The sequence below is a fragment of the Pongo pygmaeus genome, chromosome 15 (assembly GCF_028885625.2).
Source record: "Pongo pygmaeus isolate AG05252 chromosome 15, NHGRI_mPonPyg2-v2.0_pri, whole genome shotgun sequence".
In the NCBI taxonomy this organism is placed as follows: domain Eukaryota; kingdom Metazoa; phylum Chordata; class Mammalia; order Primates; family Hominidae; genus Pongo; species Pongo pygmaeus.
Window position 1 is genome coordinate 95,385,804 of NC_072388.2, and position 23,125 is coordinate 95,408,928.

Sequence of the window (23,125 nt, forward strand, 5' to 3'; positions counted from 1 at the left end):
AAAATCGTATTCGATCGGTAACCTGCAGGAAGCTGACAGAGGGCAATCAGCCAACCTCAGGGCTGAGGAAATAAATATCTCACACACCCAGCACCACGCTAGTTAGGAAACTCTGCTATGACAATAGCACATCATAACGGCAATAGTCACCACCAACACCACACAAAGTACACAGAGATGGCACATAATATTCAGGCAGGGAAAGGAAAGGGGGAAGAGGAAAATCAGGGAGGCAATTAGAAAGTCTGATTCCAAAGATTGAACTAAATGTGTATAAACTCACCTATTATAAAGCCTCTCATAAAAGCTCTTATTAGGTAGTGTTACATAAATGTTTCGTAACGTAAGTTCCAGCACATAGTGAGAATTGCTGATTGCTTTATCCTGAAATTCTGTCATTTCTACAGGGTCTCCTGGCATCACCATCTAAAACATAATAGTTTAGTGCAAAAAAAAAAAGGCATCCAATAACCATTTTATGTTTAAAATAGTAGTAGCATCTTCTTAGCCTATCCATAGGACTTGGTATGTGAGAAATAAATAAGCGTGAAACATTTAACTAGAGAAAATATACACCAAGAAAAAATAGGTATTATTCAATTTTGAAGTTTAAGAGCTAACAAAAACAGTACACAAAGCATTTTCTTAAAAATAAAAAATTAAAAGCATTGCTCTATGACAGAGAATAATAGTATTATTCCTTTGTAGCTTGCTCACACTTTTACCTGTTCATTTTCAAACATTACTCTACGAGAAGAAAAAGGAGATGGGGCTGGTCTTCTTAGATCACAAACATCTTTCAAGGAATGAGCACCTCCTTCCTCTTCCTCCTGGTAGTGACCATCATTCTCCTCTTCTTCTTCAGCTGCAATTCTCTCCAAAATGGAATGCATGGCTGGTGGATTTATTTTCAGAACAATTCTGATAGCAAAGACAATTTTAAAAAGACCAATATCTAAGTGTAAACAGCAAAACTTTAACTTTTGTGCAAATTAATACACACACCACTGGTTAAATCTTAATGATAGAATTAAACTTCTCTACAAAGTCTAATTATGTCTAAGGTAACCCACTTATGACCATGTTGTAAACTTAAAAGTGTGGAACTGAAACAAGTAGGTAACAGAAAGACATAAACATTTTATACTTGGCTAACTGAAGGGGGCAAAAAGGTTATTTTTAAATTTCATTAAAAGTCAGCAAACTTTACCTAAGGATTCTAGTTATCACTAAACCAAATCCTCTCACACACAGTCTGTTCTGCTATAACAAAATACTTGTCTACCTAAGAAACCTCATGTTATATCAACCTCATATTATATCAGTTGTTCAAAGGGAAAAGGGAGAAGCTGATTAGGAAACAGTTTCAAAACTCTAACAACAAAGTTATCTTTTCATCTAGTAATTTCAATAATAAAAGGCTGGTGCTGTTTCTGTTTTGTAACCACAAAACCTAAAGATCACTGAGTTAATGCAGCCTATGACTACAAAAACTAATGAGCTTTTTACTCCAGAGTAATCCCTTTCCTTTCCTAAGCTTCTACAGAACATCTCTAGCACAGACTTTTCATTCTCCTTTGATTACCATATCCACCCATTGTTATAAGGAGGCATGGAACCTTCAAAGAGAATAGCTGTGCTGCAACTGCAACTCTTATTCCCTAGGTAGTGGTGTTATTTGGTTCGTAAATGATCACAGGCTTTTTTCCTAATTGATACATATCCTAATGTAAATCGTGCTTCTGAATTACTTAACTGAAGTAGATCCAATTCTTATGAAACTTGTGCTCTAAACTCATGCTTATTACCAGGTGTGTATGAGCAACATCTGTCCTAAGAATCTAATCGGTATAATAGACAGTGGAGAGGAGGAGTAAAGCAAGGCAGGCAGAAAAATAGCACAACAAGGTTTGAGGGTGACACGTCTCATGTGAACACCCAATCATCACGCTTATGAACACAAAAGAATCAAGGATGGACATGTTTAGCTTATATTTAATAGCCAAAATGTTGGTTTAAAAGAATATTTTATTTTTAAAAGGAAAATCCTATTAAACCTATGCATTTGCTTACTCACCGTGGCCAGTCAAAGTCATCTGACGATGTTGTATCTCCATCTACTCCACTAGACACATGGAAAAACTTAATAGATGGATTTCCTTTCTCTTCCTGGAACGATCCTAAAAAAAAAGGACTGATTTACTGAAATGTGCTTCTTCTCAAGTACTAAAAGAAGAGATGGAGGAGCAAAGATCCTCTCAATCAGGAACATAATGCAACCTTAAGTTCTACAGCATTTTTCAATTGTTCTGGTTTTATGTGCACATGTGGTAGACAGAATGAGCCAATAAATTAAAGATTCTGTTTTGTGTTCAAACTCAAATTCTTAAGTACCAAGGTACACTGCATAAAGTACATAATGACATAGTAAATACAACAAGCACTTACCACTTACTAAGTGCTATTAGTGATTATTTCATAAAGTCTATATAAGCTACCACTAGAAAAATAACTATATTTCTTAAACATGTATTTTGTACCAAACACTGTAAGAAATACCTCTGTTCAAAATAATTCTACACGGGCTGGGCGCAGTGACTCACACCTGTAATCCCAGCATTTGGGAGGCTGAGGCAGGCGGATTACCTGAGGTCAGGAGTTAAGAGACCAGCCTGTCCAACATGGAGAAACCCCGTCTCTACTAAGAAATACAAAAATTAGCTGAGTGTGGTGGCATCCAACTGAGGCACGAGAATCGCTTGAACCCAGGAGATGAAGATTGCAGTGAGCCAAGATCATGCCACCGCACTCCAGCCTGGGCAACAAAGCAAGACTCTGTCTGAAAAACAAGAACAACAACAACAACAAAAATTCTATACGTGTTTTTTCAATCCATTTTACAAATGAAAAACGGCTTTCCTCCAGAATAATGAGTTTCTCACCACTGGAGATAAGGGATGATCTCACAACACCTGAAGGCCCTTTCATGAAGTCATAATTGACAAAAGTTAATTTTAAATACCTCTTAAGATATGTAAAACCGAGACAGAAGAGAAGGGGAAATTTTGCAAACTATTCTCATGAGGGGTGGGAGTGTGGTTGCGGAGCGAGGGTGTTGTGGCAGAGGCAGGTGGTCTGGGAACCACAGGATAAAAGGTTTTCCAGGTCTTCATAAACTTGGTTCACTTTAAAGTTTTTATAAATTTGCTTCATTAACTGACAAAAACAAAGTAATGCAGAAAAAATCAAAACAAGTTTTACAAATAAAAGTCACTAGCGATTAGTTAGTATAATGGTTGAAAGCTCAAGCTCCACTGTCAGACTTGGGTTCAAATCTTGATTCTGTCATTGACTACAACATGATCTTGGTAGATACTTCCTTCTAGGTCCACAGATTGTCTCATCTATTAAATTATAAAAATAATTGGAAAAATAAACATATGGTGATTATGATGACTAAAAAAACAAGACAATGTGTATCAAGTGCTTAGCATAATGTCTAACATACAGTGGCACTTAAGTTCTATTATCAGTCCTACAATAAATAAACGAGAGGTGATAATAAAAATCTAGGCTAAAGTACTACACTCTCCTGCAGTAAACAGGAATTTTAACAAAGTGAATGAATCATCATCCTTAGTTTTTAAAAAATTACCTATATCACATATTTGCATACAATACTAGAAAGACACTGTTGCTGTTGATTTTAACATAATGTTCTTTAATTTTACTATATTGCAGGGCTGTCAGATACTTTTGTGATGTAAGTTTCAGTAGCAGTTGTTTGTTATCTAGTATGGTTCTTTTACAGGCACATTCAATCTTACCAATTAGTTCTCTAAAGGTAAGTTCCAATTCAATTTGTTCTGGGGTTGATCCTCCTATAAATTCAGTCTTAAATTCTAGATCTGCGAAGGCTAAATAAAGGATCTCCTTCTGAAGTGACTTCTTAAACCATGGTCCTCTTTCTTGATCGGATCGAAGATCAGGTATTGGGAAGCGAACAGAAAGGTTTAATGCTGGTGTGGCAACTTGTACCGATATCCGACAATTTGCAGGACTATGTGAATCATCTAGAAACACTTCAGTGAAAGCCTTGTGCTAAAACACAAAACACAAAACATCAAAAATATGCCAGAATATTAAAGTAAATGAACATAAATTACACAGTATTCAACAATACAATATGTATAATCACTATCTCCCCATTTGGTATAATGCATTAAAAGTCAATTCAAATTAACCACTACCATATTAATTTAGTGTAAAAAAAATTTATAATGCAACAACTATTAGCAAAAGTGAAAACTATTGGCAAAAGTTAAACTCTGAAATAAAAAATTAAAAACTGAGCCAAAGTGAAGACAAAGGCACTATAGATTAATATTTATCTTACTATAAATTTATAAAGAATACAGTGTAAATTAGCCTACCAACAAATTCAATACCGTTAAAAATCACTATAGTGTCCAACATTCAGTTTGAAAGACTTTTCTACCAATATATGACTTTAAAGACTCAATGTGAAATCAGATGAATTATGCCAGATACAATCGGTGACTCAACTTTGTACTTCTAAGATAAAACCCAGAGGCTGGCACATCACAGGTTCTAAATAAATATTCACTAAATGACGCACCCTGAGCTCCTATCCAATCCAAGGGTATGATCTCATCAAATGGTTCTATGAGACCAAGACATATGCACCATTTACCCAAAGCCATCTTACAATAAAAGGGTCAAAGAACATCCCATTCAAATAGAAATCTATTTCTATTTTTTCTCTAAAATATATTGAAACTAAAAAAGCTCCACTCTACGTTGTGACACTCCTCAGTTTCTTCAATCAATTTCTAACCTCCATGTTAGAAAACTCCCTTCATATGCTAGACTTACAAATTTTGTGTTTGTTTTTTTCGAAACAGGTCTTGCTGTATCACCCAGACTGGTCTCAAACTCTTGGGCTCAAGCAATCCTCCTGCTTCAGCCCCCTGAGTTGCTGGGACTATGGGTGCAAGCCACCAAACCCATCCAGACTTGGATTTTTAACAAATCTATTCTAACTCTCCCCATTTGATTTGCTAATATTAACCACCACTCCCAGGCAAAAATAACCCAACAGATTAAACCATCATCCGACTGCATATATAGTTAACAGCTAATATACAGACTACCCCACAGAAACTAAAATAACTAGCAATTGATAACAATAACAAATAAAGAATGCCCAGCCTGGGAAACACAGGGACACAAAATACAAAAACTTAACCGGGTGTGGTGGCACTTGCATGTAGCCCCAACTATATGGGGGGCTGAGGTAGAAGGATCGCTTAAGCCAAGGGGGTCAAGACTGAAGTGAGCTGATACCGTACCACAGCACTGCAGTCTGGGCAACAGATGTTTGTCTCAATAATAATAATAATAATAAATAATGCTAATTTGATGTGAATACTCAATACTAAGAGAAAAGCAAAGAAGTAGAAAAATAAAATATCTTTTTCCTTTTGTTTTTAACTAAGGTTGTCTCCATCTGATCCTGGTCCTCTGGCCCCAAAATTCCTAACAGGCTTCTTGCAAACCTGACTGATTTAATTTGCTTAGAAAAGACACCAGGCACCAGATCCAAGTAAAAGTGATATAATATGATGTTCAACAGATTATTTTCAAAAGTATATCCCATATTGTTTGGGCTTCATGTTTTAGGTAGTTCAAGTAATTTATCAAATGTATAAATAGATAACATTTTATAAAGATGTTATAATCACAGCTTATAAAAATTCTGATAGACATGAAAAGTAAAGGAAACCTAATTCTACTGTAATATAAACAATGCTACTGACTGGCATATTTCTAGCCATTCTTTTTCTATACATCAATTTTATTTACACAGGTGTGACAAGTTTATGTAAAGCAATATATTCTACTTTTTCATTTAATCCTTGATGAGCCTTCTTCATGTTGTTATACCATCTTCATAACCATCATTTTCTTTTTCTTTTTCTTGAGACAGTCTCACGCTGTCACCCAGGCTCAAGTGCAGTGATGCAATCTCACTGCAACCTCCGCCTCCTGGGTTCAAGCTATTCTCATGCCTCAGCCTCCTCAGTAGCTGAGATTACAGGTGTGTGCCACCATGCCCAGCTAATTTTTGTATTTTTAATAGAGACAGTGTTTCGCCATGTTGGCCAGGCTGGTCTCGAACTGGCCTCAAGTGATCCTCCCACCTCAGCCTTCTAAAGTGTTGGGATTACAGGTGTGAACCACCATACCTGGCCATAACCATCATTTTAAATGACCACATAACATTTCATTCAGTGTGTCTCAAAACTTATTTCACTAGTCTACTATCAAGACATAAAAGATGTCTCCTTTTTTTATTATTACAAATAATGCCGTTTTAATAATATATACTGTTTAATCTATTAAAAATACTTAAGTTCAGAAATTATCTCAATAACCGTATTAGCTAACCATAATTATGATTAGTATTTGCAGCTTTTGAATACTTACCAGACTAATATGTTTATTATATGAAGTATACATGTGGGATGCCATCATCTCTACTGTGGCAAGTTTCTGTGGTTGAAGCAAGGAATTTAACCTGTCTACAATACTGATATCCAGCTCACAACACACTGGATTTAATTTAATTTGCAATTCTGCCTTCTGAGGAACTGAACTAAGTCTTGCTTGATTACCCTTTAAAAAAAAAAAAAAGAAAAGGCATTAATACAATCACTAAAAACTACTATACAATTGGGTTAAAACCTTATAATTGTGACAAAATATATATCAGATGAAAATTTACAGGTGGCAATTATAGAAAAAGATCTCTTACCTGGGGCCCTCTATTCTCAGAATGCTTATAATGAAGCTGAAGACACACAGGGGAATGGGAACCAGTTTCTTCTTTGGAATGGAATGTTAAAAGCTTAAAAGTAAAGATGAAGATAAATTAAATGTATTAATCACAAGAATTTACAGAGGTGCCCATATAATAATGAGAAAGGCTTTCTGAAGTCAGAAATCTGGTTTTAAGTTTCATTTTTGTCACTTACTAGCAATGTGAACCTTAGACAAGTTAGTTAACTCATGTGATATCTCATCTGTAAAATGTAAGCGAGGATTCAAATAAATTCATTTCCAAGAAAATGTTTTTGAAATAAAACAGTATAAAGGGTCAAAGTAACAGCAATGAATGTAACTTTGACAGTTTTCTAAAGTTTCTTTAGGTCACACTTTTACATTAGGAAAAATATCAGAAAAATGGTAAATGAACACAAGACATTTAACTTGTCTTGAACAGGGCTTAGCACACAGCAGGCATTCAATCATTATTTGTTCAATGATCAAATTCTTCTGAAATGAAGAGTGCTTTGAACATGAGTGAAATGAAGTCATTTCTCTCATAACCCACCTGTCACTCCTAAACAAGTCAACTCTAATTTAAAATTCTAACAGATCCTTATAACGATGTTGAGTGACATTCTTAAAAATGTTTCTACAGAACACAAATGCAAAAAGAAAATGACAATATTCCTCCTATGACTTTCTATACATTTTTAAAGAAAATCATTGCCTCATACAATCATTAAAAAGCAAGGTAGATTTTAAAAATAATCTTAAAGAAAAAGTATTCAACATTTACCTCTGTATAGTGAGGAGGAACAGAATGAAAATCAGTTGGAAATAGGCACTCCAAAAATTCCATTTGCCCAATGGACATATCAGTACTAAAATATCGGGAAGCTGATCTTTGTCTTTGTTCATAGGATACTTTAATGCCAGTACCTATAAATCTATTATAAAAAATGCACCATTTAAGATTATTAGTGTTGACATATAACAATTATCCACCTAGTCTGACAAGTTCAAGTTGTTATCAATAATTAATACTCCTAAGGAAATTAACCAGAAAGATTGCTTCAAATTTCCCTTTCCTTAAGATAAAAAATCAGTTCTGTTGATGGGAAATTTTCCAGGATCTATTAATTTCCCAACACTGCCCTTCCTCTTCCACATTTAAAAATTTACATTGCACAGGTAAAATCTTTCAGATCTGTAAAATATACGAAATAGTCTCTTAAAATTATCTAAAAACATTATGCAATATTTCAAAAACTTTAGTCGGTGAGGCCCAAATGAGGTCTACCTCTACTTTCTGTCGCTTTTGTTCTATTTTCCTACTGGCAGATATTTGAAACTTTGTCAAAAATGGGGGGAAAAAAAAGTCCAGGCACAGTGGCTCATGCCTGTAATCCCAGCACTTGAGGAGGACAAGGTGGGCGGATCACCTGAGGTCAGGAGTTCGAGACCAGCCTGGCCAGTATGGTGAAACCCCGTCTCTCTTAAAAATACAAGAAAAAAAAAGGGGGGTGGAAGAAAACAAAATGTTTTTACAGTTTGATTATAAATACTATAATCCTAACCTGTAGAGTTTTTCTTGTATTAGGTGTAAAACTACTTTTCATATCAATTTTCATACTTTAAAAAAGTTAAAAAGATTAAATAAAAGCCCAAAGTATTTTCTAAAAATACTAATATATGATATGTTTAAACCACCGTATAAGATGTCATTCAACAATTTATAGATCACTTTCACATTAAAATTGTAAAACAGAGTTTGCATGTTAACAATACTAAAGGCTGGGTGTGGTGGCTCATGCCTGTAATCCCAGCACTTTAGCAGGCCGAGGCAGGTGGATCACTTGAGGGCAGGAGTTCGAGACCAGCCTGGCCAACAGGGTGAAACCCCATCTCTACTAAAGATACAAAAACTAGCCGGGCATGGTGGCACATGCCTGTAATCCCAGCTACTCAGGAGGCTGAGGCTGCAGAATAGCTTGAACCTGAGAGGCAGAGGTTGCAGTGAGCCAAGATGGCACCACTGTACTCCAGCCTGGGCGATGGAGTGAAACTCTGTCTCAAAAGAAAAAACAAAACAAAACAAAAAAACCAACTATATTACAAATTCAATTATCTCCTCATCTATTAAGTCTCAACCCATGAAAGGATCACTCACTGGCTATTTGGATAGCTTTGATTTTTCTTAAGCAGAAGTTGAAACGTAGCATCCAAGTTTCAGGATCAGCCTTGGTAATGTTTTCCCACCCCATGGCCAGTGGCATATGGATCAGTTCCAATAGTAGTATTTTATTTTTCATCACCACTGTCATCTCTGCTAATGCCAGTGACAATAAGAACTGTTTTCATGATTGCAATGGTGTCAATAGGGATGAAGGCAAAATGTGGTTAAAGAAACTTGACAAGAGCTGGGCAGGGGACTAAAGAGATCACTTCGAAAACTCCTATTATCTAGATCTGTTATTCTGCATGCCAAATAACCTGAATGAAAGACTCTAAACATCTTTGCATCATTGCAAAAAAACCTCACTCATTCCATTCACTTACAAATAAAATGTGAATTAGAAAAACAAATGCAGATAGGCAGATACAAAAGTCCACATGTGGTTCTTTTTCAAGGATCATTAGCATATGTGGAAGTTTAAAGGATCATCATTAATACATATGTGAGAGTTTACCTAAGGTGATCATGTGAGCAAGCTTCTGCAAACACTGCTCGGAAAGACTTGAAATCTTCTGTTGAAAATCTTGCTGGATCAATCTTTTCTATACAAGTAAAGAAAGCTACTGCCATAGGTGTCAATGGATTAAGGTTCTGTGACGTTTCAGGTGGAGATAAAGGATCAATGTGAAGCACAGAGATTGAAAAAGTTCCCACAGCTAGTCTAAAAATAAGTTCAGGCCTTGATTCATCCACTGAAACAGATCTAGATGGGAGAGCTAAAATACAAGTATTAAAATTATATACATAAAATTTGACACATAAAACTATTAAAATCATAAAACATTTACTCATTTATTAGCTTTAAAAAACAGATGATCATACAACAGTTTGAATGATATTAGACAATTAATTTAAGTAAAATCAACTGCTATCTTGCTGCATCTTATATCCAAGATTTTTGTACTAAAGTACAAGAGTACGTGACAACAGTAAATGTACAAACCAAGCTTTTATATTAATAAAAACATACTGGAAAACTCAGGATTAACCAAAAACTGCTCAACAAATTTTCCTTTAAGCCTTAGGTCTATATCAATTAAATTTTGCAGAAAAGAAACCTGGGGTTCTCTTTCAAGGAAGATGTAAATAGTGAAACAAAAATCACATGATTGACTGAGGGTCCTAAACTGCAATAATAATATGAAACTTACAGTGTACTTTTAACTAAAAATATTTAAGTATTTAAATACACAAAGAATACAATAAATGATCAACTATTCTAAAACACTTCACAGTGAATTGTTTAACAATGGTTCATTTTGCTTTCTGAACTTTGTAAACAGCCAAGACCAGAAAAAAAAAAAAAAAAAAAAAAGCAAAGCACCAGTAGAATGGCATTTTAAAAATTCCAGCAGAAACTAACAACAAATGTCTTATTTTTACTTACATGTCTTCTGTAAAGATGTTGGGTGAACTAGGTTGGATGGAAATGTTGACCCTCTTACTGGCTGTTCTTTATGATGATCAAGGAACTCTCCCCAAGTGGGCTGAAGCTATAAAAGATTTTTTTTAAGCGCATGAATGAAGTGTAGAATTTTAGAAGCAACTTTTCAGTCTAGAAGAAAAATTAAGTAATACTTTACCACAGTAGCACTTAATGGAGATCCTGCTGGGGTATTTGTATATGTACTAGTTAATGATAACTCAAGGTCCATGTTTGGGGGGTCCCCAAGGGGTGGAAGAGAAGAGAGACTATGAGACATGTCCATATCAGCCATGGAGAAGAATACTTCTTCTTCTAGAGAGAATTAAACTATGTCACTTGTATTATAATCCCACCAATTCAAGTCTTTTAAGTAAGTTAATACGCGTTAACACAATCCTCTTCCTTCAGATTATACGAGATACAGCGATGCCCCAAATTTTATGTTACTTACAGTGGTGTAATTTATTTGAATCCAAAATATTAATGGCATAGTAAAAACTCAATATAAATTAATAAAAAATGAAGCTATCCTACTGATGAACATGTTTTCTTTTGTTTTAAATATATAAATGTAGTATTACCTGGTATATTCTTAACGTGATATGCCAGTTTAGGAATTAAAATCAGATATTAAAATAGTATAAATATACTGCAACCTCTAGTTTCATCTGGATACAGTTATTTCTTTTATTCAGAGCTAAAAACATTATTTGGAATTCCATTTACATTTCAGTTCCTTCTTTCGGAATTGTTTTACTCTCATGCAAATGAAGTTTATTATGGCCAAAATTTTTTGAGTAGGGTTTGATTTCTTATTTTGTCCAACATTCCATACTTAAATTTATCCATATTATTTATGTTATTAGCACTTATACATTGTGAAACACCTATAAATGTAAAGTAAGCTGAGTAGAGATCATCATTTACATATAACTGATGGAAAGATCAATAAAGGAAAGTTTCCTTATCAAACTTTAGTAGTTTAGTAGTTTCTTAATCTAGAAATCATTACATGAGCACATAATAATTTGACAAAATAGATAGCTACCTAATTTAACTTTCACATAAATTTACATTTTTGTAAATTGGTTTTCCTTAGACTAAATCATTTAGAAAACAAAACTACACAATCAAAATCAAAAAAATATACTATAGCACCTATGTGCTGGTGCATTACTGTAATGTTGTGATTAGATTAATATAAATTAAAAGTTGTGGATTTCTTACAATGTGGATCTTTTTGTTCTTTCATTCCTAAACTTCTGTTCACAGCAGCCAAAATTAAGTGTAATTTTATCTATGATTACAATATATGATTCTGGTGTCAACTGTTTGAGTTGCTTACCACGGCTAGAAGGTGTACGAGCTGTTTCTGTCTCATAAAAGCTTTGCTCTGAAGATACACCCACAGAGAGGGAATCTTTTCTCAAATAATACCGGTTTAATTCCATCTGAATTCGATACTCGTCTTCCTGCTGCATGGGTCGATTTTTCCTATCTTTATTAGCTAACCCTATTTTGCTAGAATTTTCTATAAGCATACAAAAGGAAACCAAAACAGTAATTAAATTTGGAGTTAATTAAGCATTTCTTTCCCAAAACCCATTTATGGAACAACAATGGCAACTTAACACCACAGTGCAAAACCACTGCTATTTAATGAGTCAGAGCTCTAAGCAATAGCTTTAAGCAACTAGCCAGGAATCCCAAAATCTTATCTCTGATAGATAGAAGCCATTGAAAATATTTTAAAATGTGTACCACTTACTGTGTTCAAGAATTATACTTTCTCGGTTGTATGAAGTACTATCCCCAACCAAAGAAGTCAGAACAATTTTAGAAAAGAATGTGACACACATAATCTGAAGTGAATATGTCCCACGGTAACACATTCAAAACACCCAATCAAATTTTACTACTTAAGATTCTTATTTGCTTCTTTCAATTCATATATTCAAAAATAATAGACTTTCCTACATGTACATACATTACATATTTTAAAGTTTTTTAAAATTTAAAAAAGTAACAAGTATATATAATAACAGAATTATACTTGCCTGGTCCAGCAACAGCTGCCAACATATCCAAAAGCAAGTGCACCTGTCTCGGTGACAGGAGTAGATGAATAGAGTCTATCTGTCCATCAACATCCAACTTAAGGGGGAAAAAAAAACTATTCATGAGGAGTATTCTTTATAACCTTATCACCATAAACGTCAGTATATTTTAATGAACTGAGATGAATACTGAGTCTTTAGTCTTGGAGTCCTTCATCTGAGACTCTACTAATTCACACCATCTAAATGAAAAGACTTAAAGGCCACCAAACTGTTGTTCTAAAAGGAAAAATCCTCCTGAGAAATTCCATGCTGACAAGTCCAATGTTACACTTTTTGTCTCTTCAAGTCTTCTGAGTACTTAAAAGTATTTGAGGAGGACTTAAGACAGTCTCCAAGGATGAATATTAAGGTAGCAATAGCACAGTATTCACTGACTTTCAAAAGACTGAAATCATAATCCTTAAAGTCTGATTCACATCAAGAACAAATAAAGTTGGCTTTCTTAAGTACACTACCAATCATACTCTAGCAGAGCATGTAAGGACCTTCTCCACCAACACTGTGCCCTCCCAGTACCTACTGTGGTCCACAAAGCCCGCTCTGCATGCGAGGGGACGCCACTACAGAAATGTGGACAGAAGATGGTGCTCAGGTGGACTGCCTTTCTCTTCTCCAACTCTTTGCCCACTTTTCCATCTAGAAATAAAAGCTCCATCCCACTCTCTTGATGATTCCTGAATACTCTGACAAAAGCAATTACTTTATTCTCTATATTACATTCTAAAAAGCAGAATATCCTTGCCTTACTTTTCATTCGCCTCCTCTTAACACTGACTCCTATTATTTTTATGTCATTTTGCAACTGAAAAATAATAGAATTAACAAAACATTTATATCTAGAAAATGACTTCCTCCCAGGAGAAAAAGGGATTCCTTCTGATTCTAAAAAAAAAAAAAAACAAAAAACAAAACTACATAATGATTGAGAAATTTCGATGACCTAAGAAATCCAGTAAAATAAATCATTATTATCATTTTTATTTTTAGCATTGGGGTACCATGCTAAGTGCTTTTAGATATATTTCCTCTAATTCTTATTACTGTTCCTGTTTTATAGGTGAAGAAAGGAGTTCATAAAGATTCAGTGAACTGCACAAGGCCCATGTAGCAGATCCAGAGCTGGATTTTGACCAAGGCTGACCTGGAGGGAAAGCCCTCACTCCTTCCATGGCATGGCTCCCCTGTTCTGCCCACAGACAGCTTATTTTACGGGGTATCTTCCTGACTACTGACATCCCAAGCCACAAGCCAACCTGAGGCTGAGAGGACAGAGAAAGTGTGTTTCTAACTACATGCCAAATTTAAAAATTGTTTTATAATTTCACAATTGTTGTACTGAAAGCACAATCTCTGACTTTCATTAGAATGGACAATCAAGAGTTTCATTTCTAATTCATTGAAATTAAAATTTTCATAGAAATATTTCATTATTTGTACATTCTAAGTTTGGCATAAAAAGAACAAAGTACTTACTACTTTCTTTTGAAAATATAAAAGAACAAAACTAAAAAACAAATTTCAACTCAATGTAACATGGTAACTGAAACAAAACATCTCTAAATTCAATACGGGCAGTCTCCAATTTTCAATAAAATGCATTCCTAAAAACATAGGCTAAAACTGAATACATGAAACACAGACTTACACACTACTCAAGGGAATACTATTCTGAGAACTTAAAAAAAAAAAAAAACATGAAATCTTTCATAACATTTTGAATCCACAGTTGAAAGAGTTAAGGCTAATGTACATCAGAAAGAGATTAAAGATCTGACATTTTCAGCACCCCTAATTAATGCCATCTTTATCTAGACTATATTTTATGAGATCTATGTTTCTCAATACTAAAATCCAGAACTTGTCTTTTTCCTTTAGCATCATTTGCATTAAATAAAAACAAATTATACTCAAATACTCAAGTCATTACACAAAAATTACTCTATAGGCAAGGATAGTATCTCTAAATATTAAATATTGGCTGGCACACAATGCCACTATGCAGTTTTTCCAGATGTTCATTTGTCACTAATATACAGAACTCTAAAAGTAACATATATTTATACATTTCTACAAATGTATACATAATGTTTTATTATAAAAGACATCTGTACAAATCAACACATCATGTGCAAAAGTTTGGGTTTACATAAATATAAAAGCATACAAATGTTGAGGACTATATATAATTAACCAAAACAGAACTATAAAAGTTATTGCTATGCTTCCTCCTTACAGACATGGCAAATGCATTCCCCAGAGACATAAGCATATTATTAGTATAGTTTCCCAAGGATGTTACCATAGCAGAGGATTCCCTGTAGAGTTTACATAATCCTTTGACTATCTGTTCTGCTAACAATCCCAACATGTTACTTGTAAAGGGCCTTTTGACATTGTGAAAGGATTCTGCACCATCTGAAGAAGGACAGAGCAGTAAACAGAAGGGGCCTGAGTAATCAGTAATAGGAGTGTCTTCATTCTACTTTCCTCCTCCTCCAACTCTAGTCAGAGGTTCCAATCCAAGGAGGGATTTCCGGAGATTCTTCAATCCTCTGAAAAGTCATTTTATGTATATTGACACGTACTTAGTGGCTCCCTCTTCTATGTCCCCGTAGCAATTTCCATACCCCTTACTGTATCTTTTACCAAGGGAAAGATTGTATCCCATTCATCTCTGCATCTGTCTGAAGAACTGGGACAGGTAAGTGGCTGGCATACGGTAGCCACTTGAACATCTACAACTAGGGAGATCAGTAAATAAACAAATGAATAAATCCTAGTATCTTCTTAATTAAAACTACGTTTTATAGAGATTATGCAGAAAATTTGTTTTCGAGGTGTGAAAATAATGCTTGACAAATACATTTTTAACTAAGTAAATGCAAGTTTCCTGGTTCTCCATAAGACTGATCAATATGATTCCCTAAGAGGCAAATACAGTTGTATTTATACAGTGTCTTTATACAGTGTCAAAGCTATGAGAAGGAGAACCCTCTATGCTTTTGGTGGGAATGTAAATTAGTACAACCACTACAGAGAACAGTATGAAGGTTCCTCAGAAAACTAAAAAATATGTTTTTGTATGCTTTGTCAAAGATCAGTTAGTTGTATGCATTTGGTTTTATTTCTGGGTTCTCTATTCTGTTCCATTGGACTAAGTGCCTATTTTTATACCAGCACCATACTGTTTTGCTAACTACAGCCTTGTAGTATAATTTAAAGTCCAGTAATGTGATAACCCCAGATTTGTTCTTTTTGTTTAGTATTGTTTTGGCTGTGGTGGGCTCTTCTCTGGTTCCATATGAATTTTAGGGTTGTTTTTTCTAGTTCTGTGAAAAATGACAGTATTTTGATGGGAACTGCATTGAATATGTGGATTGTTGTGGGCAGTATGGTCATTTTCACAATATGCATTATTTCCATCCATGAGTATGGGATGTGTTTCCATTCGTTTGTGTCATCTATTCTTTCAGCAGTGTTTTGCAGTTTTCCACTTGTAGAGAGATTTCAGCTCCTTGGTTAAGTATATGCCTAGGTATTTTATTTTATTTTATTTTATTTGCAGCTGTTGTAAAAGGGATTGAGCTCTTGATTTGATTCTTAGTTTGGTCACTGTTAGTGTATAGCACTGCTACTGATTCGTGTATGCTGATTTTGTAACCTGGGAGTTTACTGAATTCATTGATCAGATCTAGGAGCCTTTTGGATGAGTCTTCAGGATTGTCTAGGTATATGATCATAGCATCAGTGAACAGCTATAGTTAGACTTCCTCTCGTCCCATTTGGATGTCCTTTATTTCTTTCTCTTGCCTGATTGCCCTGGCTGGGACTTCCAGTACTATGTTGAATAGAAGTGGTGAAAGTGGGCATCCTTGTCTTGTTCCAGTTCTCAGGGGGAATGCTTTCAACTTTTCCCCATTCAGTATGATGTTGGTTATAAGTTTGTTATATATGTCTTTTATTACTTTGAGGTAAGTCCCTTCTGTGCCTATTTTGTTGAGGGTTTTTATCATAAAGGGATGCTGAATTTCATCAAATGCAAAACCATAAATTGGTTAAAACACCCCTTATTCAATAAATGATGGTGGGAAAACTGGCAAGCCACATGTGGAAGAAAGAACCTGGATCCTCATCTCTCACCCTATATAAAAATCAACTCAAGATGGACCAAAGATGTAAATATAAGACTTGAAACCATAAAAATTCTATAAGAAAACATTGGAAAAACTCTTCTGGACATTGGCTTAGACAAAGAATTCATGACTAAGACCCCAGCGAATGCAACAAAAACAAAAATAAATGGGACCTGATTAAATTAAAAAGCTTCTGCTCAGCAAAATAATCAGCAGAATAAACAGACAACCCACAGAGTAGGAGAAAATATTTGTAAACTATGCATCCAGCAAAGGACTAATATCCAGAATCTACAAGGAGTTCAAAGAAATCGGCAAGAAAAAAATAATCCCATCAAAAAGTGAGCAAGGGACATGATTATATATTTCTCAAAGAAGATATTTAAACAGCCAACAACCAAGAAAGTGTTCAACTTCACTAATCATCAGGAAAATGCAAATTAAAAACACAGTGAGATACCACCTTACTCCTGCAAGAATGGCCATAATTAAAAAGTCAAAAAACAATAGATGTTGGGATGGATGTCGTAAAAAAGGAACACTTTTACACTGCTAGTAGGAATGTAAACTAGTACAACTACTATGGAAAGCAGTATGGAAATTCCTTAAAGAACTAAAAGTAGATCTACCATTCGACCCAGCAATTCCACTGTGTGTGTGTGTGTTTGCGTGTGTGTATACATATATATATACACACATATATATATACACATATATATGCACACATATATATATACACATATATATGCACACACATATATATACACATATATATGTATGTGGTGTATATACATACATGTGGTGTATATATGTGGTGCATATATATATATATATACGGTGTATATGTTTATGTGGTATATATACACACCACATACACATATACACCACATATATATATACCATATACAAATATATGTATATATATTTACACACACACACACAGTGAAATACTACTCAGCCATAAAAAGGAACAAAATGTCTTTTGCAGCAACTTGGATGGAACTGGAGGCCATTACTATAAGTTAAGGAACTTAGGAATGGAAAACCAAATACCATATGTTCTCACTTATAAGCAGGAGCTAAGCTATGAGAATGCAAAACATACAGAGGTATATAATGGACTGTGGGGACTCAGGAGGAGGGGAGGTTAGGAGGGAGGTGAAGGATAAAAGACAACATATTGAGTATAGTGTACACTGCTCAGGTGGCAAGTACACTAAAATCTCAGAATTTACCACTAAAGAACTCATCTATGTAACCAAAAACCACCTGTATCCCAAAAACTACTGAAATTTTTGAAAAAAGAAAACAAAGGGACAACAACAAAAACTAAAAGTAGAACTTCCATATGATTCAGCAATTCCACATTAGGTATATACCCACAAGAAAGGAAAGCAATATACCAAAGAGATAGCTGCACTGCCATGTTTACAGCACACTATTCACATAGTGAATATATGATATATATGAATATATGCTATATGTGATATATATGATATATATGAATATATGCTATATAGAATATATGATATGAATATATATGATATATATTCACACACGTGTGTGTGTGTGTGTGTGTGTGTGTGTGTGTATACATATATATGGACTCATCCTATATATGGACCCATATATGGACCAAAATATGGACTCATCCTACATATCCATCAACAGATGAATGGATAAAGAAAATGTGGTATATATGCACAATGGAATATTATTAAGCCATAAAAAATAATGAAGTCCTGTCATTTGTAACAACATGAATGGAACTAGAAGCCATTATGTTAAGTGACATAAGCCAAGCACAAAAAGACAACGCACGTTCTCACTCATAGGCAGGAGCTAAAAAAGGGGATCTCATGAAGATTCCCCTACTCATGAAAAGTAGACTGATGGTTACCAGAGGCTGGGAACAGTGGGGAAATAAAGGGAAAAAGAATATAAATATACTGATTATCACTTAACTTACACTTAAAAATAGTAAAGGCTCCTGGTGAGGTGGCTCATGCCCATAATCCCAACACTTTGGGAGGCTGAGCAAGAAGGACTGCTTCAGCCCAGGAGTTCGAGACCAGCCTGGGCAACATAGTGAGACCCTGTCTCTACAAAAAACATAATACAAAAATTAGCCAGGCATGGTGGCATGTGCCTGTAGCCCCAGCTACTTGCGAGGCTGAGGCGGGAGGGTTGCTTGAGCCCAGGAGGTTGAGGCTGCAGTGAGCCAAGATCTTGTCACTGCACCCCAGCCTGGGCAACAGAGGGAGACCCCATCTCAAAAAAAAAGAAGGAAAGATGATATATTATATAGGTTTATTTTATGTCAAAAAATTTTAAAGCTATGAGACAATGGAAAAAGTCTATCTCTTTTCACAAATATTACACAACTATATAAAAATGGTCATTCTGTGCAAAATAGATGGCTAGATATTTTTACATACATATAATTATAAAAACATCTTCAACAGATTTCTTGCTTGCCAAATCTCTTTTCCTTTAAACTTAATTTTATGACAATAGAAAGAATTTTTTTAATAAATTCCTAGTTGTCTGAACTAATGAAACCATGTTCAATACCAAAAAGAGAGGTTTGTCAGTTTCAAACTGTCAGAATAGGGGAAAGTGAGTGTAGAAGGCAGCTCTTTATAAAACATAAGCTGCAACAGTAGGGCAAAGGCAATCCTCACATAAATTTTGTGACCTAGGATAGAAGCATCAACTGAGAGTAAAAATGTTAACTCGGTGACAGCGGTACACTAGTTACAGGATAATCTGCAGTAATCAATCAGTGAATCACTGCATAGAATAAAGAATACTTGTACTTTTATTTTGGTTTTACTATAGAAAGTGAAACAAACACTGACCTTAGCTCCAGGAAGCACTTCATTCTGTTTCAACGTGAGACTCAACTCCAACCTACCAATTAACCCTCCAATCTGCACTGGGTCAGAAGGTGCTATCTCTGGTAAATTTCTAGTTAGCTGTGGGTGTGGCTCATAAACAATTTTGGGGTTCCAGCTAGGTGACAGCTTTGGCTCAGTTTCCTACAATAAAGTGACAAAAATAATTATTTAAAATACTTTCATATAAATAAAACGAAATGTAAAATATAAATGTCAACTTAAGAAGAATAAAATATTTGACATGTAAAACTGTATGATGTTACAATGGACAAACAGTATCATATAGCTAAAATGAAACACAGTAATATGTTAGCACAGTCCACTGGTAATAAAAGCAAGTTATGAAAAAGGACTTCATGAAAAAAAGCACAGTGTCTGTTCAAGTTACAGGAGTAAGAAAACCTAATGGGCACTGTATAATTAAGAAAATCTGATTTGTAAAATAACAAAAAAGGCAAATTATACAGTGACTGACTTATAAAAGGACTCTCCTCTTGGAAGGGATTTAACAGAGTTCCTTAATTATAAAGCTTTTTAAAGAGATGATTTGTAGAATAAAGTTTCATCAATACAGTCACTATGTAAGGTAAATTTGAACACTGCTTAATTTCCTCTGCTTTTATTGTAAAAAAAAAAAAAAAAAAAAAAAATTAGACGTTAATATAGGCTAAACATCTCTAAACCAAAAACCCAAAATCCAAAATGCTCCAAAATCCAAAACTTTTTGAGTGCCAATGTGACACTCCCACAAGGTCAGGAAAATACACCTGACCTCACGTGATGGGCTGCAGTCAAATATTTGTTTCATGCACAAAATTATTGAAAATATTGTATAAAATTACCTTTAGGCTATGTGTATAAGGCATATATGAAACATAAATGGGCCAGACGTGGTGGCTCACGCCTGTAATCTCAGCACTTTGGGAGGCTGAGGCAGGTGGATCGCCTGAGGTCAGGAGTTCGAGACCAGCCTGGCCAACATCGCGAAACCCCGTCTCTACTAAAAATACAAAAATTAGCCAGGCATGGTAGCACGTGCCTGTAATCCCAGCTACTCAGGAGGCTGAGGCAGGAGAATCCCTTGAATCCGGGAGGCAGAGGTTGCAGTGAGTCAAGATTGCGCCACTGCACACCAGCCTGGGCGACAAGAGACGCTCTCCAAAAAAAAAAAAAACCATAAATGAGTTTTATGAGTTTTGTATTTAGACTCGGGTCCCATCCCCAAGATACCTCATTATGTCTATAAAAATATTCAAAAATCTGAAACACAGTTCCAGCATTTTGAATTAGTGATACTCAACTTCTACACCATTTTCCCCCAAGATACAGTACCCAACATTTCTCTTTCAAACTAATACACAGCACACTGGTAGGAATATAAATATTAGTATTTTCAAATCTCTGAAATATATATTACCATTACTGAATATTTGCATTAAATCTCAAGACAGAGACTCATTAAGACATATTACACACCCTAGCAAAATTTAATAGCCCCCATTTAAACCTTTTAAAAAATCTATGATTATGGTTTTAGGGTTTTTTGTTTTGTTTTTCTTACCACTGGTGCAGTTGAACACACTGGGGAAGATTTGGCTGATGCAGAAAACTCATCCCAGAAGAGAGACACTCCAGAGAGCTGAAGTAACTTGTGAGCAAAAGCAGTGGGTTGATGCACATTAATTCCTGAGGATTCGTCAGCAGTTTCATCACAGTATACAGTTCTGAAATTTTTTTAAAAAGCATTTACAAAAAGCTCCTAGGAAAACCTATTTACAATAAGAAACGCACATAGCTTTTTTAAGTTAAAGGGTTTTTTCAAGTGTTAGCACTTCTTAGAATATGCCTATAATACGGTCAGTCTCACCGTGCTTTACTACCGTAAATATTTTCATGAAGAGGTCTTAACTCCAAAAAGGTAGCTTTATGAGGCTTAAATTGAGAGAAAAAAAATTAATAACTCCCTTAAGTTAGTTTTAAGGAAAACATTTCCTGTACTCCCCCACAAAACATCTCTTGGTAACAGTGTGATAGCATTTGGCTCCAAGTCACAAATGACGTTTCTTGAATTCCTATATGTGACTAATTTTCAGTTTAAACAAAACACATAATGTGGTTCTAAATGCATGAAATCTTAGATTTTTAAAAATCTACTATTTAAGGCAATGGACCCTTATTCCAAAGATCTGCTAACAATAACTGTTTTACTAATAGGTGTTTTGTGAAAGACAGAAATCATAACACAGCTGCTTAAAATTCAGTAGAGACCCCCAGTAGATCCATGTACGAAGTGTCTCTGGTGCTCATGCAGTGTACACGCTTCATCCTGCTCATTTCTGTTGGCAGTTCACATAGCATTAACACACGGGTGACCAGTTACTGCCTCAAATCAACGCTTAGGTGTATGCATGTAAATTAACCTTGCTTTACAGCTATGTATAAGGGCTTCAAGTGGGCATATGCAAAAAACTAAAAGCAACGTACTTATATTTTTTAAGTAAATATTGCACATATTAACCTTAAAATAATCCTTAGAGGATCCTCAAAACAGTGGCCTTAGCCTTTCTCACTAAAGCTGCACTTAGATTAAGCACAGCAAAACAAAAATGTCTTTCACGTTAATGAAATATGCCTAAATATTGCATTGTTAATATGAAAAAACTGAAACTTTCCCACAGGAATGCCTTAAATTTAGTGGCACTCAAATGCTTATTATTCTGATTTGATATTAACTAAAACAGAACAACTTGATTTAAATTCAACATGGTATTATATATAATTATACCCCAACTGGCACTTTCAAGTTTTCAATAATGGAATTAGAACAATAAAATTAGCAAATAACTTGAAGAGCAGCACTTTACTCTGAAATTATGCAATATTTTCATATCATTAGCTCTAATCTCCAAAACCTCCCTAAAAATGTAATGTAAGAGTTACAATAGGGTCATTTATTTTCAGACATAAGAATTCTTACCTTTCTATTCGAATTTCAAGTGCAGTTCCAGTTTTGGAATTTTCTGGCACATGTTCAATTCTCAAAACAGTATCTATAAAAGTGACTTTTACTCTTCTTAGTACTAAAGTAAACAAGTAATTGTCAATGTAAGAGACCACATACATGCTAAATAAAAACCTCCAAAGAAATAAATAAGTACTAGTTTGATAAAAACTTCTGTTTACAAAATAAAGAAGCTGAATTTCTTTCCATTAAAATCCTTAAATCCTGAGTTTTGTAATAAATATTTTGCCTTACTGAGCACTTAACCATGTTACATCTCAACAGATGCTTGGGACAACAACTAACACTATCTGTTGTATTCTAATCCATTCACTATGCAAGCATAATAAATGGAGAAACTAAGGTACAAAAAAAAACAACATGCAATTAAATGGAATATTTAAAATACCTCAATTCTAAAGTTCTGAAGTGGGAACAGTAATTCTTTTAAAAATCC

At 34.7% G+C, this 23,125-nt stretch overlaps 1 protein-coding gene and 1 pseudogene across 6 annotated transcripts in view; both read right to left on the reverse strand.

The window, feature by feature from the left end:
* ATG2B (autophagy related 2B) overlaps positions 1-23,125 on the reverse strand; it is an 80,515-nt gene that overhangs the window by 39,117 nt on the left and 18,273 nt on the right. For 2 of the 6 annotated variants that reach the window (XM_054447949.2, XM_063652051.1), the window contains exons 4-18: positions 22,645-22,747; positions 21,229-21,391; positions 19,629-19,808; positions 12,572-12,668; positions 11,860-12,045; positions 10,672-10,826; positions 10,476-10,581; positions 9,543-9,804; positions 7,649-7,799; positions 6,839-6,931; positions 6,511-6,699; positions 3,828-4,101; positions 2,078-2,180; positions 726-921; positions 284-426 (exon numbers count right to left, since the gene is read on the reverse strand). In XM_054447949.2, coding sequence (XP_054303924.1) covers positions 284-426; positions 726-921; positions 2,078-2,180; positions 3,828-4,101; positions 6,511-6,699; positions 6,839-6,931; positions 7,649-7,799; positions 9,543-9,804; positions 10,476-10,581; positions 10,672-10,826; positions 11,860-12,045; positions 12,572-12,668; positions 19,629-19,808; positions 21,229-21,391; positions 22,645-22,747 — 2,401 coding nt within the window. The remainder of the gene's footprint in view (positions 1-283; positions 427-725; positions 922-2,077; positions 2,181-3,827; positions 4,102-6,510; positions 6,700-6,838; positions 6,932-7,648; positions 7,800-9,542; positions 9,805-10,475; positions 10,582-10,671; positions 10,827-11,859; positions 12,046-12,571; positions 12,669-19,628; positions 19,809-21,228; positions 21,392-22,644; positions 22,748-23,125) is intronic. The other 4 variants (XM_054447950.2, XM_063652052.1, XM_063652054.1 and 1 more) reach the window with 3 other exon arrangements.
* Positions 1,882-1,969, reverse strand: LOC129013472 (small nucleolar RNA U13; annotated as a pseudogene).